Here is an 18,125-nt window from a genome sequence, read left to right as displayed (position 1 = left end):
TGAGAAATGTTATACATGTACAAACTGTTGTATTTACTGTAGAATGTAAAGCATTAATCCCCCAATAAATTAAAAAAAAAAGAAATTGTCTTTGAATGTGGGAGAAAATGTCATATTGAAAAGAACTGTCAGAGTTTGGAATTATATGAGTTAATTTTGCCATTTTCTTAAAAGAATGAACATATTGTCTTAAATGTTTCATATCAGTCAAGTGGTAATATCTGAATTATGGTTTTAGAAATAGCCATGTAAATTCTAACATACTTTAGATAATTATATGAAGAACCCAGTACTTCATTTAACCAAATCTATATTTTAGCATATATATTTTTTATTTTTTTATTTATTTTTGCCTCCAGTCACTGGGGCTCAGTGCCAGCACTATAAATCCACTGCTTCTGCCACCTTTTTTTTTCTTCAATAGGACAGAGAGAAATTGAGAGGGGAAGGAGAGAGAGAGAGAGGGAGAGAAAGACACCTGCAGACCTGCTCCACCTCTTGTGAAGCATTATCCTTGCCTGTGGGAAGCCAGGGCTTAAACCCGTAAGTTTTCACCTGTCAGCTGGGGACATGTGAGTGTCCCCACATATGGAGAAGGATCAGGAACCGGTGCCAAGTTCAGAGGCATGAACACAATGTCTGCATTCTCTCCCTCATTGTTGCAAACTTTCTTCTGGCCCAGAAGGTGTGGATACTGGCAAAAGGAGATAGTGGGTCACCTTGGATGCCCCTCTGGAACACATCAACCTTAACATCCATGGGGGATCCTTGTGTGCTTAACCAGGTGCACCACCGCCCAGCCCCGTCAATATTTTTAAATTACTTATGATTTTAAAAGTTAATAGCTTTGCTTAATATACATATAGTTTTGCCATAGTTTGCAGGTAGTTGTATTTCTTTAAGTACAAGTCATGTTCAGTGATTATATTCATTTAAAAGTGAACATGGTGTTGTAGACTACTATAATGATTACCTTCTTTGGATTTTACAAGTCATTCAAATCATTTGTATAAGTGTTATATGGCTTGTATGGAAAATTCTTTTTAAAAAATCCCTATGTAATCCCATTAGCTCCACATTCATTTCTTTTCTTCACAAATGTACACAATACTCTTCAATTATTAAGACATGCAAAGAAATAACGGGTGTCATTAATTTCATAACTTTATAATTTTGACACTGATTTGAGAGTGAGGCTTAAGGCAACTCGATTTCAACATAAAACTCTCCATGTGTAACCCTGAACATGAGAACCGAAAGGGGTGGTTACCTTGGTTGCTGCCTGACCTCTGTGCATACCTCGATCTATGTCTCAACCTTGCCCACATGGCACACTGCAGATTTTAACTGTTACAAAATGCAAGGCACAGCTGCACAATTTTTAAAAAGCTAGATCCTTCATATCCAACAAAAATTTGTTTTTGTGTGAATCAAGTTTTCATTCAGGTAAGCTCTTACTTAGAAGAAGAACTCATACAATGTATTAGCAATTATTTCCAATTAAACAGGTTTATTCTTTTCTCTCTCTCTGATTGCTTGTCTATATAGGAGTGATTGGCTTTGGGAGAAGACCTTGATACTACACCTGTGTTAATAAGAAGTTGTTGGTTCAGATTTTAGTTACAAAGTCATTCTGTTTAATTCAAGACAGAATTCTCTTCGTAAAATAAAATTAAGAACTTGTAATCATAATGTAAGTATAAGCTAGTCTCTTCAAATATATTTTTAATTCTTTTGTTTTTGTTGTATCAATTATCTTCACATGAAATCCTGTCTTATTATTTTACTTTGCCAAATGCTTAACATTTTTTTAAAAGTACATGAGTTCTGAAAATGTCCTATACAATCCACAGTAAACTTTAAAGTACTTTTAAAGGTTCTATATAAATACAAACCTTTTAAATTATATTATTAAAGATTATATTATTATTACTAAAAATTCTATTATTAAATATGGTATGTTTTGGTTATGCTTTTTTAATTTTTTTGCTTTTCTCTCATTTTTTCCTCTGATTTTTTTGTAAATCTTTTTCTTTTTTTCCACTTTGTTGTTGTTTTATGTTTCTTTGTAATTTTGGTTAGCTTTAAAAAACTGGTTATTGATTTTACTTAAAATCAAGTTAGAAATAAACTTTATGAAAAAATAAGCAATGCAAGTCATCAGTTTAATCTGCTGACTGAGATTTTATAATTTCCATGTAGTATACTACATTAGCAATGTTTATTAAAAGTAAAATGTAACAGACTGTTCTGTAGAGATCTAAGATTGCATCACATTATATAAGCAGTGATTTATATTCAGTGCATTATACTGTTTACTGTTGATCTTTTTAGTTTTAACTTATGGATTAGTTCTAAAAAACAGATGTTTTAAGCCAAATGATATTGTCACTAGCATAGTAATGACTTCTTAATTTTAAACAATAATGTGTTAGACTGTTTGACATTTCATAATGCCTCCCAAAGTAAGATAATCTTTTAAAAATTGTTAATTTTAGAGGCTGTTTTCAACCAAAAACTTTTGACTGAGAAGAAACTAATTAGAAATTAAGATGCCAACAGGTAATTTCTTGTACATTTGTGCTTTTTGTCAGCATGTATGCCACATATCAATAGGAAAAAAATGCATTTTAACAGAAGGTAATATTTTTACTCTCTAAACTGGTTCCAAAAATCTGAAATGTTTTGATTTTTGAAAGACCTTCTAGACATAATTAAAAAAAATTTTTATTTATAAAATGGAAATATTGACAATACCATAGGATAGGAGGGGTACAACTCCACACAATTCCCACCACCAAAACTCCATATCCCATCCCTTCCTTGATAACTTTCCTTTTCTTTATCCCTCTGCAAGTATGGACCCAGGATCATTATGGGGTGCAGAAGGTGGAAGATCTGGCTTCTGTAATTACTTCCTGGATGAACATAGGCATTGACATGGGCATCGATCCATACTCCCAGCCTGTCTCATAATTTTAATGCTCTTTACAGCCTGACAGATTCTTTTTATCTGAGGTCAGCTTTCAAAGAAATAAGTAGAATTGTTGTGAGTTTGAGTGTCAGAGCCAACCGATGGAGTTACAAAGAGGAACTTTATTAACATTAATGGGCCACAGAAAGAGCTCTCGCTCTTAAAGAATTGTGTGCCTCAAACAAAGCCAGTACAAGCTTATATAGGGGCTGCAGGCTGAGAGCGTCATTACAGAAGCTGAGGCTGCAAGGTTAAGGGGGTGGGACTTGTACCCATTGCTGGAGTCTGGTTGCCTTAGTTACTGTTATAGCTACTGTTACCTTTTCCTGGGCACAGCTGTGTCTGGGTAAGTTTAGGCTCTGCATTAAATATACCACTGAGGGGTGGGGGTGTCTTTCTCAAGGTCTCTGTTATCTGGGGCTTCTCCTTATAGTCTGGTTAGTTCACTCTTTCTTTGCCTTGACATTCTCTTTTCCACCTCAGAATCAGAGTGAAAGAAGATTTCAGAGATATTAATTCAGATTACATGCATATACTTTACTGATAAAGTACCAGGTGTTAAGATGTGACCATTACAGTCCAGCTAAAACCCAGACATTAACTTCAGTTGAACCTCAATGGAAAACCCTCTGTGAAAACTCACGGGATTCTTTTGTGATGCAATGTTCAGTTGCCATTTTATTAGTCAGATGTTCCTTCAAAATGATAAGCAGGGGGCCAGGCAGTAGTGCACATGGCATGATCCTTAAGAACTGGCATAAGGATCAAGGACTGGCATAAGGATCCCGGTTCGAGCCCCCTGGCTGCCCACCTGCAGGGGCTCGCTTCACAAGGGGTGAAACAGGTCTACAAGTGTCTTTCTCTCCCCCTCTCTGTCTTCCCCTCTCTCAATTTCTCTCTGTCCTTTACAACAACAACAGTAGCAATGGCAACAATAACAAAATCAAGGGCAACAGAATGGGAAAAATGGCCTCCAGGAGCAGAGGATTCATAGTGCAGGCACCGAACCCCAGCGATAGATAACCCTGGAGGTGAAATAAATAAATAAATAAATAAAAGATAAGCATTATTAAAAGTTGATTGCAGTGGTCAGATGATAGCACACCTGGTTGAGCACACATTACTGTGCACAACAACCTGCGTTCCAGTCCACAGTTCCCACTTGTGGAAGGGAAACTTCACAAGTGGTGAAGCAGTGCTACAGGCGTCTCTCTCCTCTCCCCTTCCCTCTCAGTTTCTCTGTATGTCTCAAATAAATAAATATTTTAAAAACTTAATAATAAAACACGATATTATATAAAAAGAACACCTATAAAACAATTAGTTCTAGTTGGTTTAATTTTTTCCTACTTAAAACTCACTGTAGGTCTGTTTTCATTCTATATTTCTTATCCTTGTATATATGATGTGCTGGTGAAACATCTCAAGTCTAAGGAAAAATAAAGGTTTTCAATTTTCAATTATTTCTGATAGTGGAAACAACTGACTCAATAATAATTATATATTAATTATATATATCATTATATTAATTATATATTAACATATTTATATCTTAGTGGCAAGCAAGTGCTAAATAAGTGGTCTGGGAGGTGGCACAATAAATTGACTCTCAAGCATAAGGTCTTCAGTTCAATCCCTGGCAGCACATGTACCATAGTGGTGTCTGCTTCTCTCTCTCTCTCTCTCTCTCTCTCTTGCTCTCTTGCTCTCTCCTACCATTCTTCAGGAATAAATAAATAAAATATTTTTTAAATGCCAGATAATATTTTTTTAAATTCTTGATGCCAAATTGGAGTAATGTCATTTATTTCTTCACAGAGGACAGAGAATTTGAGAGAGGAGAGGAAGACAGAGAGGGAGAAAGAAAGAGAGACACCTGCAGACATGCTTCACTGCTTGTGAAGCGACCCCCCTGCAGTTGAGGAACCAGGAGGCTCAAACCAGGATCCTTGTGCAGGTCCTTGCACTTCGTACTATATGCCCTTAACCTGGTGTGCCACCGCCCAGACCCCTATGTCATTTTTTAGAAACAAGAACCAACAATGTGCAATTTTAAAGCAATGCAGTTCTCCCTTCAGGATGGAAAGGTAAAGTATTCAACAATGTGTTCCTTTAACCATAAGCAGTAATATAATGAATTGTGAATTCTCCTATGGCTACTTATAAACTTTTCTGTAGAATGGAATAGATGACTGGGAGTGAAAGGAAAGGGGAAATGATGTTGGGAATTTGTGTGTGGGTAGAGGTTAGAAGGAATGAGAAAATACCTTGAAAGACAGACAAAGGTGAGGTAGAGGACATAATGGTTATGCAAAGGCAAAGAAATCCTCATACTTAAGGCTCCAAAGTTCCAAATTCATCCCCTATACCACTATAATCCAGAGCTGGGCAGTGCTTTAGGTGGGGGGGGGGGGGAGGAAGAAAAGAAAAAGAAAGGCAAAACAAATGAAGGATAAAGACAAGGTGAAGGATAATGCAACAAAGAGGAAGCAAGAGAAAAGTGGAGGGTTATTTTCTTAATATTATGAAAGCTCTGGTTATTTCTCAAAGTTTTAATTTCACTTTAAAAATGTAGGTATATCTTGGGTGGAAGTAGTTAGACTGTCATCCCTGAGGCTCTGAAGTCCCAAATTCAGTCCCCACACCACCATAAATCAGAATGATCAGTTTTGATCAGTTCTCTGGTGGTAATAATAATAATAATAATAATAATAGTGAAATTTAGGGTTACTGCTATAATTACTTGCAATCTACTTGCAAATCAAAACCTTATGAGATTATTTTCATTTATTTTTTTTATTGCCTCCATGATTATCAGTGGGGCTCAGTGCCTGCGTGATTCATCTACTGCTCCTGGAGGCCATAGTTTCCTCCCCCCTCTTTTTTTTTTTATTTGATAGGGCTGAGATAAATTGAAAAGTGAGGGGGTGATAGAAAGACAATGGCAGCCCTGCTTCACCTATCATAAAGCTTTCCCCCTACAGGTGGGGACTAGGAGCTTGAACCTGAGTCCTTGTACATGGTAATGTGTATACTCAGCAGGGTATGCCTGGCCAGCCCCAGATTATTTTTATGTTGAGTTTGTGATATGCAGAAGCACTTTAAGATAGTTAAGACAAGTTAGATAAAGATAAGACAAATTCTGATTTTCAAAATTATCTAATTTGTTTCCTACAGCAATTTCACATCTTAATGTGGATCCTAAAAGGAAAGATGAATCTAAATATAGGGCAGGCTAGGGTAGACAGCATAATGGTTATTGTGTCTGAGGATCCAAAGTCCCAGGTTCAATCCCCTGCACTACCATAAGCCAGAGTTGAGCAGTGCTCTGGTAAAAATAGTAATAATAATAAAAAATAAAAATCTAAATATATAGCAAGCAAAAGAGCTCACCTGGGTAGTGTGCTGCTTTGCCATGTGCCAGACCCAGGTTTGAGCCTGGCCTCCACTGCATTGAAGGAAGCTTTGGTGCTTTCATATCTTTTTATCTGCATTTCTGTCTGTCTAAAAAAAGAAGAAAAAAAAGGAAAGAAATAGCATCTAAGTATACCTGTGGGTCAAGAGGCTAACCAGAGCTTGTAGGGACAGTGTAACTAAGTGAGAAAACCATTGTTTGTGTTGAGATCCTAAGTGCCTCCTTTTAATCTAATACAGAGGTTTTCTATTTTCATAAGACTGCTATTAAGTCTCTTATAATTCATAACAATATTAATTGGAACAGATTAATTTTTTTCATCAAAGGGCTAGAAGGTCACTACTCTAGAATTGGCACTTCAGCCTAAGATATTTATTTCTCTTCCTTATTTCATCGATAAACTTTAATTTGCCCTTCTTGGTTCCATTTATGTATTTGTTTTAGATCATGAAGAGCCTTGTGGTTCCAGTCTCAGGTCATTTTGCCTGAATGGGGGGATTTGTTATGTGATACCTACTATTCGTAGTCCATTTTGTAGGTAAGTGAAAATGGACTGAGGGTGGAGGGGGTAATTTTACTTATTATCATCTGCTGGCTTCTTAGAGAAATGATGAGACTGTACAAAAAGTATAAAATAAAGGAGTATGAGGAATACTCAGTATCTATATAGAACAAAATTGCACTTGTAAAACAAAACAAAATAGTAAATCACCTTCTCATGCAAAGTACTTATTTTTAAAATGCAAGTGGTAGTTGCAATCCTTGTCAGATTTTTCAATAGTCCATTTTAATGTGGTCCGGGAGGTGCCCAGTGGATAAAACAGTTGACTCTCAAACATGAGGTCCTGAGTTTGATCCCCGGCAACACATGTACCACATGATCCCCGGCAGCACATGTCTGGCTCTTTCTCTCTCTTGCTTCTTATCCCTCTTTATAAATAAATAAATAAATACTCAATTTTAGTGAACTATGATTTTAACAATTTAAGATAATCTATGTTTAGCATTAACTGTCAAAACAGCTAGAGAATTTGCTAATAGAAAGAAGCACACTATTTTTCATTTAGTTTAGAATACATAATCACACAGTGACTGTATCATTGCCAAAAATTACATTTGTTTTATTAACAAGAAAATGTGCATGCTACCCAGTGTGTCTTTAAAAGGTTTTGTTTTGTTTTGTTTTGTTTTTGGACAAAGAGCTAAACAGAAGGAATGGGATATGTAGAGGGAACAAGAAAGAGACACCTGAGCACTGCCTCAACGCTCATGAACCTTTCCCCCTGCAGGTGGGAGGACCAGGGGTTGAAATTGGGCCCTTGTGCATGGTAAAGTCATTAACAAGAAAATGAAAAATTAAGTTGTTCTAATAGAAGGAACAACTTTCATAAAAAGTATGTGATAGCCAATGATCAATAGAAGATTTGAAGATAGTACTTATGTATCTGTTTCCATGGGAGTTTGGTTGAGTAGGATTTAATAGGCACATACTAAGCCTTATTTAATATATGGGATAGCAAAATAGTACTGTTAGTAAGGTTTGTAGACTTTAATAGACTGAACACCTAAAGATTTCAAGTTATTTTGTAGCATATGCATGAATTTTTCTGTTTTTTGTCTTTACCTAAAATGAGTGGTATAGAACCTAGATTTATGGCCTTAAATTCATAGAAAAAGTAAAAGGTTACTGGAATTTAGTTTGGAGTTGGAAAGTAAGTCAAAGAAATTACCTCAAGGGAATCCCGCGGCAGCACAATGGGTTAAGCACACGTGGCACAAAGCGCCAAGGACTGGCATAAGGATCCTGGTTCCAGCCCCCGGCTCCACACCTGCAGGGGAGTCGCTTCACAGGCGGTGAAGCAGGTCTGCAGGTGTCTATCGTTCTCTTCCCCTCTCTGTCTTCCCCTCCTCTCGATTTCTCTCTGTCCTCTCTGTCCTGACAACGACGACATCAATAACAAGAACAATAATAACTACAACAATAAAACAACAAGGGCAACAAAAGGGGGGGAAATACCTCAAGAAGGGGACCAGGTGGTGGCGCACCTGGTTGAGCGCAAGTTACAATGTTCAAGGACCCAGGTTCGAGTCCCCAGCCCCCACCCGCAGGGGGAAAGCTTCACGAGTGGTAAAGCAGGGCTGCAGGTGACTCTCTGTATCTCTTCCTCTCTGTCCCCCCCCCTTCCCTCTTGATTTCTGGCTGTTTCTATCCAATATATACATAAAAATAATTTTTAAAAAATTACCTCAATAAATTTTTAGATTTTTCATATGGGAATAGTGATTATATATTTCCTTCTCAAGTTATATTTCCTTCTCAAGTGAAACAGGAAATGGAGGAAAAACTTACCTTACCCAGGAGTCTACATTATACTTCTGTTTTTCAGTCTGTTTACTAGCTCTAGTTTATGTGTGACAAACTGTATACAGAACTGATGAACTCTGACAAATGTTTGTCCCGTGAAACTACTATCAGCATGATACTTTATATTTTGTATCACTTATATACTCATCTCCCTATTGGACTATAAATATTCCCTACTCCACCCCACCATCTAGGAAAGTGTCTTATCTATAGTGAACAATTTAAGTAATTATTCCTGACTAGATAGTAAACTTTTAAAAAGTAATTATATCTTTGAATCAGTACTCAGTACATTTTTTGAGTGAAGTAGATTAATAAATGAAATAATAAGTAGTACAATGGCAACAAGAAGTTCACAAATTTATTTGTGTTTACTTTCTAAAAGACCATGCATTTTTTTTTCAAACTCCGTATCCCCACCTGCAGGGGAGTCGCTTCACAGGCGGTGAAGCAGGTCTGCAGGTGTCTATCTTTCTCTCCTCCTCTCTGTCTTCCCCTCCTCTCTCCAAGACCATGCATTTTTTAAATGTTTTTATTATCTTTATTTATTTAGTGGATAGAGACATAGCCATAAATCGAGAGGGAAGGAGGTGATAGAGAGCGAGAGAGACAGAGAGACACCTACCGCCCTGTTTAACCACTCGCAAAGCTTTCCCCCTGCAGGTAGGGACTGGGGGCTCAAACCCAAGTCCTTGAGAGTTGTAACATGTGCACTCAACCAGGTGCGCCACCATCCGGCACCTACATTGTGTGTGTTTTTTTTTTTAAAATATTTATTTGTTCCCTTTTGTTGCCCTTGTTGTTTTATTGTTGTAGTTATTATTGTCATTGTTATTGGATAGGACAGAGAGAAATGGAGAGAGGAGGGGAAGACAGGGGGAAAGAAAGATAGACACCTGCAGACCTGCTTCATTGCCTGTGAAGCGACTCCCCTGAAGGTGGGGAGCCAGGGGCTTGAACTGAGATCCTTACCCCTGTCCTTGCGCTTCGCGCCACGTGGCGTAACCTGCTGCGCTACCGCCGGACTCCCCATTGTTTTTTTTTATCACCTAAATTTTCTTCTCTGTCATTTCTTTCAAACCAGTAATCTTTGATTTTTGTCATCCAATTTATTTTTAAAAAATATTTATTTATTCCCTTTTGTTGCCCTTGTTGTTTTATTGTTGTTGTTATTGACGTTGTGTTGGATAGGACAGAGAGAAATGGAGAGAGGAGGGGAAGACAGGGAGGGGGGAGAGAAAGACAGACACCTGCAGACCTGCTTCACTGCTTGGGAAGCAACCTCCTGAGGTGGGGAGCCGGGGCTCGGGGATACTTACGCCGGTCCTTGCACTTTGAGCCATGTGCGCTTAACCCACTGCGCTACCGCCCCACTCCCCTCCTGTTAGTTTCATTGTTGGTGTTTTGATGTTGTTTGTTTGTTTGTTTGTTTGTTTTACCAGAGCACTACTCAGCTATGTTTTATAGTGGTGCGAGGGATTGAACCTGGGACTTTGGAGTCTCAGGCATGAGAGTCTCTTTGTATAATTATTATGCTGTCTTCCCATCCCTCTGTTAATTTTTACTTAAAATTCTAACTTTATATGGGGTTAACAGCTTGCCTCAAAATATTTTATGTAAAAATTAACAGAGGGCTGGGAAGACAGCATAATGATTATACAAAGAGACTCTGTGCCTGAGACTCCAAAGTCCCAGATTCAATCCCTCACACCACCATAAACCAGGGCTGAGTAGTGCTTTGGTAGATAATAATAATAATGTTAAAATAGTATCTTCTGGTAAAAATTTCCTTTTCACTACTATGTAGTGTGTGTGTGTGTGTTTTCTCTAGATTCTGTATCATCTGGAGCTAATTCAGCTCTGCCACGTACTTCCATTTGTTGCATATTTGACTGGCATACTTTTTTCCTTTAGCCTTTTTTTCCTTTTTCATATTTCTTTTTTATTATTATTAGTGATCTGATAATGATTGTCAAGATTGTGGTATAAGATGGGTACAATTCCCTCCACCACCAGAGTTCCATATCCCATCCCCTCCAATTGGAAACTTCTGTATAATAATAATAATAAACATATTTTTTAAATATTTATTTATTTATTCCCTTTTGTTGCACTTGTTTTATTGTTGTAGTTATTATTGATGTCGTCTTTGTTAGATAGGACAGAGAGAAATAGGAGAGGAGGGGAAGACAGAGGGAGAGAAAGATAGAGACCTACAGACCTACTTCACCACTTGTGAAGCAACTCCCCTGCAGGTGGGGAACCTGGGACTCGAACCGGGATCAGTACTCCAGTCCTTGTACTTTGCACCATGTGCGCTTAACCTGCTGTGCTACCGCCCAACTCCTAATAAAAATATATTTTTAAAGAAGGTTAAAGTACCTCACCGTTTTGTCCTGGAAACCCACCTCCTCAGAGCCCTACCCCACTAGGAAAAGACAGAATCAGGCTAGGGGTGTGGATTGATCTGTCAACGCCCATGTCCAGCAGAGAAGCAATTACAGAAGCCAGACCTTCCACCTTCTACTCCCCAAAGATCTTTGGTCCATATTCCCAGAGGAATAAAGAATAGGGAAGTTTCCAGTTGGAGGGGATGGGATATGGAACTCTGCAGGGGAGTTGCTTCACAGGCAGTGAAGCAGGTCTGCAGATGCCTATCTTTCTCTCCCCCCTCTCTGTCTTCCCCTCCTCTCTCCATTTCTCTCTGTCCTATCCAACACAACATCAATAATAACAACAGTAATAACTACAACAATAAAAAGAACAAGGGAAACAAAAGGGAATGAATAAATAAATATTTTTAAAAGAAATTGGATGACCAAAAATCAGAGACTACTGGTTTGAAAGAAATGACAGAGAAAAAAATTTAGGTGATTTAAAAAAAAAAAAATGTAGGGGCCGTATAGTGGTGCACCTGATTGAGCGAACATGTTACAACGCTCAAGGACCTGGGTGCCTTTTGCATAATCACTGTCTATTTTTTTTTAATTTTTTTTTAAATTTATTTTCCCCTTTGTTGTCATTGTTTTTTTACTGTTGTAGTTATTGACGTTGTCGTTGTTACATAGAGGACATAGTGAAATGGAGAGAGGAGGGGAAGACAGGGGGAGAGAAAGATAGATACCTGCAGACCTGCTTCACCACGTGTGAAGTGACTCCCCTGCAGGTGGACAGCGGGGGGCTCAAACCAGGATCCTTATGTCAGTCGTTGCGCTTCGCGCCACACGCACTTAACCCGCACCTCGACCGCCCAACCCCCATTTAAAAAATTTTTTAAATTATCTTTATTTATTGGATAGAAACAGCCAGAAATTGGAAGTTAGGCTGTAGCACAGCGGGTTAAGCGCAGGTGGCGCAAAGCACAAGGACCAGCATAAGGATCCCGGTTCGATCCCCGGCTCCCCACCTGCAGGGGAGTCGCTTCACAGGCGGTGAAGCAGGTCTGCAGGTGTCTATCTTTCTCTCCTCCTCTCTGTCTTCCCCTCCTCTCTCCATTTCTCTCTGTCCTATCCAACAATGACAACAACAATAATAACTACAACAATAAAACAACAAGGGCAACAAAGGGAATAAATAAATAAAATAAATATTAAAAAAAAAAGAAAAGAAACAGCCAGAAATTGAGAGGAGAGGAGGAGATAGAGAAGGGAAGAGACAGAGAGACACCTGCAACCCTGCTTCACCACTCGTAAGTTTTCCCTCTGCAGCTGGGGACTGGGAGCTCAAGCTCGGGTCCTTGCGCACTGTAGCACGCACTCAACCAGGTGCACCACCACCTGGCCCCTCACTCTACATTTTCTAAACAGCAAATCTGACTTTTGTTCTTTCTGTCCACAAAATATTTCAAGGGATAGTTATTTCCTATGTCATATCTCCAAATTTTTAAGCCTGATATTCATGGATTCTCACCATATCAATCTATTCTATTTGACATCCATCTCCTTTAACTTCATTATCCACGTCTTGAGTTCTGTCGTCATAACTCACGTGCACATTACCAAATACACTAAACCTGACTGTGCTTTGGCCTATATTAGCCCCCTACCTGAACAGGCTTTGTTCTTTGTCTTCTCTGAAGTGTGCTAAACGTACCACCTTTTCAGCAGTCTTCTTTGCCCTAACCAGGCAGATTCAGAGATTCTTTCTTGTGTCTTCCCATTGTCCTATCATATGCCATTTCATGTATGCTTCTATTATGCCACTAATTACTCTCTCAATTGTTTATCTGCAGTCTTCCTTAGGTCTGGGGGTGCGAGTGTTTTTCAGAAAACTGAGAAATTTTACACATGTACTACAACTATATTTACTATATTCCATTAGTCCCCCCAAATAAAAATATTTTTTAAATTGTGAATGCCTTGGGAGCAGATTTTTGCTGTCCTTCTGCTTTTCATGCCCTCAAATAAATGAATGAATAAGTATAATGAACACAGGAAAACACATGCCTACATATTGCTTCAAAGGATTATTATTACAGAAAAGTCAAATTTTTAATTTTTTTGTAAAATATTCTGTATTATTTTAGTACAATTTGTGATATCAATAAATGACCTTTATGTGGGTATAGATGGTTTGTAATCATTTTGGGGGATTTTTCAATAAATTTTACATTAAAAAATAAATACTACAAATGGCAATATAACTATGTATTTTAGGTACTTCTTTTTGAAAGTATTCCCTATATGAGAAAGATAGAAGCTAGGAATTTCATTTATAACCTCATGCATGCAAGTCCTGTGCTCTACCACTGAGCCACATCCCCGGCCATTTATGTACTATTTACCAATGGAAGTAGCCAATAATCACTTTATGAGCCTATTTAATCATACTAAGTGAGATGAGCCAGAAAGAGAAGGATGAACATAGGATGACTTCACTCATGGGCAGAAGTTGAAAAATAAAAACAGGAAGGGGAAACACAAAGTAGAACTTGGACTGGGTTTGGTGTATTGCAGCAAAGCAAAGGACTCTGGGGGTCGGAGGGGCTCAGGTCCTAGTGCATGGTGGTGGAGGAGGACCTAGGCTGGAGGGTTGGAGGTGATGGTATTTTTCAGAAATTTGAAAAATGTTACTCATGTATCAAGAGCTGTATTTATTATAAACCATTAATCCCTCCAGTGAAAATAAACAAATAAATAAATAGAAAGAAAGTGCCTATTTACCTTTCTGTATAACTCCTCTGCTCCTGGCATTTTTTTTGGGGGCGAGGGGGATAGAGGTTGAGAGGGGGTGGGGGGAGATAGTATCTTCTGGCCCCCAATTCTAGCATTTTTTAATTATCTGGGGTTTTTTAGTTATAATAAAATGTACATAATTTATAATTTTTGGTTTTTTATTTTAATCAGTGATTTGATAATGGTTTGTATGATTACAGGGGCATATGAATTTGAGAGCACTCTGGCTGCGACTTCTGTCGCCCCATTGATGGACAGGGTTAATTCTGCTGCTCTGGCTGGCTAGGCTCTGTGTTACTTTGCCGTCATGACCCTACCTGTCACTTATTAACCTAGTCGAAACTACCATTTGTTGATTTTTTCCGATTACTTATCTGCTTTATAGTTTACTAAAAAATTTCCATTGGAACCTGCTAATCAGAAATTAACCTCATGTGGGGGTAGATAGTAAAAAAGACTCTTATGCCCAAGGTTCCAAATCCCCTGCATCCAAGTTCAATCCCCTGCATCACCATAAGCCATAGCTGATCAGTGTTCTGGTAAAAAAAAAAAAAAAAAAAAAAAAGTGTGTGTGTATCCCATTAAGTAAATATTAGCTTTATCTCAGGACTGGGAAACAACAGAATGGTTATGCAATAGATTTCTTTTTTTTTTTTCAGATTGAATTTTTTAATTTATTTATAAAAAGGAAACACTGACAAAACCATAGGATAAGAGGAGTACACTCCACATAATTCCCACCATCAGAACCCCATATCCCATCCCCTCCCTTGATAGTTTTCCTATTCTTTAACCCTCTGGGAGTATGGACCCTAGGTCATTGTGTGATGCAGAAGGTGGAAGGTCTGGCTTCTGTAATCATGCAATAGATTTCTATAGCTGAGGCTCCAAAGTCCTAGGTTCAGCCCCAGCACCACCATAAGCTAGAGCTGCTCAGGTCTCTGGTCTCTCTGTGTCTCTCCTTCTTTCTTTCTGTATTCCTCTCATTAAAATAAATAAAATGAGGCTAGATGGTGACATACCCAGTTTAGTGTGCACATTGATATGCAGAAGGACCTGGATTTAAACCCCCTTCCTTATCCCTACCTGCAAGAGGAAAGCTTCAAAATTAGGGAAGCAGTGCTGCTGGGCTCTCTCTCTCTCTCTCTCTCTCTCTCCCTCTCCCATTTCCTCTTAATTTCTCTCAGCCCTATCAAATTAAATAAATAAAGTAATTTTAAAAAATATTTATTTATTTATTCCCTTTTGTTGTCCTTGTTGTTTTATTGTTGTTATTGATGCCGTCATTGTTGGATAGGACAGAGAGAACTGGAGAGAGGAGGGGAAGACAGGGGGAGAGAAAGAAAGATAGCGACTCCCCTGCAGGTGGGGAGCTGGGGGCTTGAACCGGGATCCTTAAGCCAGTCCTTGCACTTTGTGCCACCTACACTTAACCTTCTGTACTACCGCCCGAGTCCCAAATAAAAGAATTTTTAAAGGAAGTGCTAATTAACCTCAGTTCCTATTCCAAATCACATGACAGCATATTTATTTATTATGTATTTATTAGTGGTTTAATACTGATTTACAAAATTGTTAAGATAATAGAGGTATAATTCCACCACCAGGCTTCTGTGTCCCCACCCCCTCCACTGAAAACTGCAGTAGTTCTCCCAAGTCACTGATAATGAGCTGATTCTATAAATATTTGTATCCTCCCCCCACCCGTTTTTGTCAATGGTCTTGCCTTCACTTCCTTTCTAAGTCATTCCTACACCTAATATTACTTCTGGGTGTCTTCTCAGATAAGAGAAACAGTGCCTGGCTTCCTCTGGTGTTTTCCACATTCACCTCCCTTTCAGTGATGGAATAAAAGCAAGATTCCTAGTGATAAATCCTTTGGATCCTGGTGGAATGGGGACGCAAAGCCCTCTGGTTTACTTCCCTTATCATTTACCCATCTGAGAGTATGGAACAACTTCTTTAACTCAGTTATACTCTTGGACTGTGCCTTATGGTCAATTTTTTCTTCTTTAGGCTTATTTATTATATTGAAAAGAGAAAGCTGAATTCTTTTGTTGCTTTTCAGTTGATTTTTTTTTTTTTGTCTCCAGGGTTGTTGCTGGGGCTCAGTGCCTGCACTACTAATCCACTGCTCCTGAAGGCCATTTTCCCCTTGTGTTGCCCTCTTTATTGTTGTTGTTATTGCTATCATTGTTGTTGGATAGGACAGAGACAAATTGAGAGAGAGAATGGGAAGACAGAGAGAGGGGGAGAAAGATAGACACCTGCAGACCTGCTTCACTGCTTGTGAAGCGACCCCCCTGCAGGTGGGGAGCCAGGGGCTTGAACCAGTCCTTACACCAGTCCTTGCTTTTTGCCATGTGCACACTTAACCCGCTGTGCTACCGTCCGGTCCCCAATTTTCTTCTTGACTTTTTCATATGTAGGGTAGAAGATGATCAAATTATCTCAAATTCAACACATACTATATGTTCTATTTCATTTTCTGGGTAGAATTAATCATTTTGTTTGTTTTGTACCCTATGACAGGGGATGTTAATGTTCAATGGGTATCTTCTGTTCCTTCGCTTTTCTCAGCTTCAGTTGCATTTGACTTGAGTTCATGTGATTGGTTTCTGAGACAAAAAGGGATATAGGCAAAGAGATGCAAGCCCATCTCAGATCTGGCCATCAACAGCCATCTTGGAAAAATTCCAGCTTGTTTTGTTTTTTTTTTCCTACATCTGGCCTTGGAGACCATGTTTTCTAGGTAGCAGAATTAAGAGATGGAGAACAGTCACCTGTCATTGTGTATTAAGTTGTAAAATGAAAAACACATTTTTATTGTATTAAATCACCAGTACTTGAGGATTTGCTTTACAGTGACTAGAATTAATTTTGTTAACTAGTATATACTGATTTTGTCCTCAAATATATTTCTATCTTGTAGCTTTTTACTTCATTTAGTGAAGACTAAATAGACTGTTCCATATTGAGATTTACATCCCTTGGGGGCAAATACATCCTCTTACTGGGGAGGGGAAAGCTTCACAAGTGGCGAAGCAGGTCTACAGGTATCCCTTTCTATTTCTCCCTCCCCTCTCAATTTCTCTGTCATACAAATAAAAAATTTAAAAAGGAAGGAAGAAAGAAAGGATGAGAGAAAGAAAAAAGAAGGGAGGAAAAAAGAAGGGAAATTGCCTCCATCCATTATAGGTCCTAGAATAAAATTAATATTGAAAGAAAGTGTCGATTAAATTGATGATGGGGAAAAAAAATCCATGGAAAAGAATTTAATATTCTTGTAAGTAAAAAAAGAAAAAGAAAAGAAATTCTGTGACATCCTTTGTCATATAGTAGATTTGAAAATATCCTTTGAAATGATGTAATATAAAATTTCTTACTTTAGGGAAAATGAAGGGCTAAATTATTTCATACAAGTTATTTGTAATATTCTATATAGATGCCAATGAAACTTTTTTTAGCTCACACATTTTCTTTTTCTCATTAAGTTTATAACAAATCTGTGCTTCTGAAAATCTCAGAAGCTTTTTTAGCCTAATAGAATATTAGAGTGGGAAAGGGTTCAAATGGGAGAAAAGCCATGGAAAAAAAAAAAAAAAAGCCTTAAAAATACCATTACGTTGTTTCCCTCTGTTTACACCTTCCTCAGCTTTTTTATAATATATTTTAACCAATATGTGTTAAATGGAAACTTAAAGAGTTAATCCTGGATATCAAGAAGAAATATGTTTTACTGATATTTATAGATCTTTTATTGTTGGTGATAAGAAAAAATTATTTAATTTAGAAAAAGAACTGCTATCTTATTCCTCTTCAAAAATACCCTGTAGGGAGTCGGGCGGTGGCACAGCGGGTTAAGCGCACGTGGCGCAAATCGCCAGGACCTGCGTAAGGATCCCAGTTCGAGCCCCCGCTCCCCACCTGCAGGGGAGTCACTTCACAAGTGGTGAAGCAGGTCTGCAGGTGTCTGTCTTTCTCTCCTCCTCTCTGTCTTCCCCTCCTCTCTCCATTTCTCTCTGTCCTATCCAACAACAACGACATTAATAACCACAACAATGTTAAACAACAAGGGCAACAAAAAGGAAAATAAATAAATAAATAAATAAATAATTTTTAAAAATACCCTGTAAAAATATGCACAGATGCTACAACACTTGGCACAATTCTTAAATAAGATACAATTACACTTTT

The 18,125-nt window shown here is 38.1% G+C and overlaps 1 protein-coding gene across 5 annotated transcripts in view; it reads left to right on the top strand.

Annotated features, from left to right (window-relative positions):
- Positions 1-18,125, top strand: part of NRG4 (neuregulin 4) — a 93,808-nt gene that overhangs the window by 31,427 nt on the left and 44,256 nt on the right. For 4 of the 5 annotated variants that reach the window (XM_060174706.1, XM_060174702.1, XM_060174704.1 and 1 more), the window contains 3 exons: positions 1,549-1,693; positions 2,499-2,562; positions 6,834-6,927. In XM_060174706.1, the coding sequence (XP_060030689.1) occupies positions 2,553-2,562; positions 6,834-6,927 (104 nt within the window). In that variant the 5' untranslated portion in view covers positions 1,549-1,693; positions 2,499-2,552. Of the gene's footprint in view, positions 1-1,294; positions 1,447-1,548; positions 1,694-2,498; positions 2,563-6,833; positions 6,928-18,125 lie in introns of those variants that run through there. The other variant, XM_060174703.1, reaches the window with a different exon arrangement.

Source organism: Erinaceus europaeus, chromosome 16, assembly GCF_950295315.1.
Source record: "Erinaceus europaeus chromosome 16, mEriEur2.1, whole genome shotgun sequence".
NCBI lineage: Eukaryota > Metazoa > Chordata > Mammalia > Eulipotyphla > Erinaceidae > Erinaceus > Erinaceus europaeus.
Note: the sequence above shows the minus strand (reverse complement) of the source record. Positions and strands in the feature narration are given on the sequence as shown.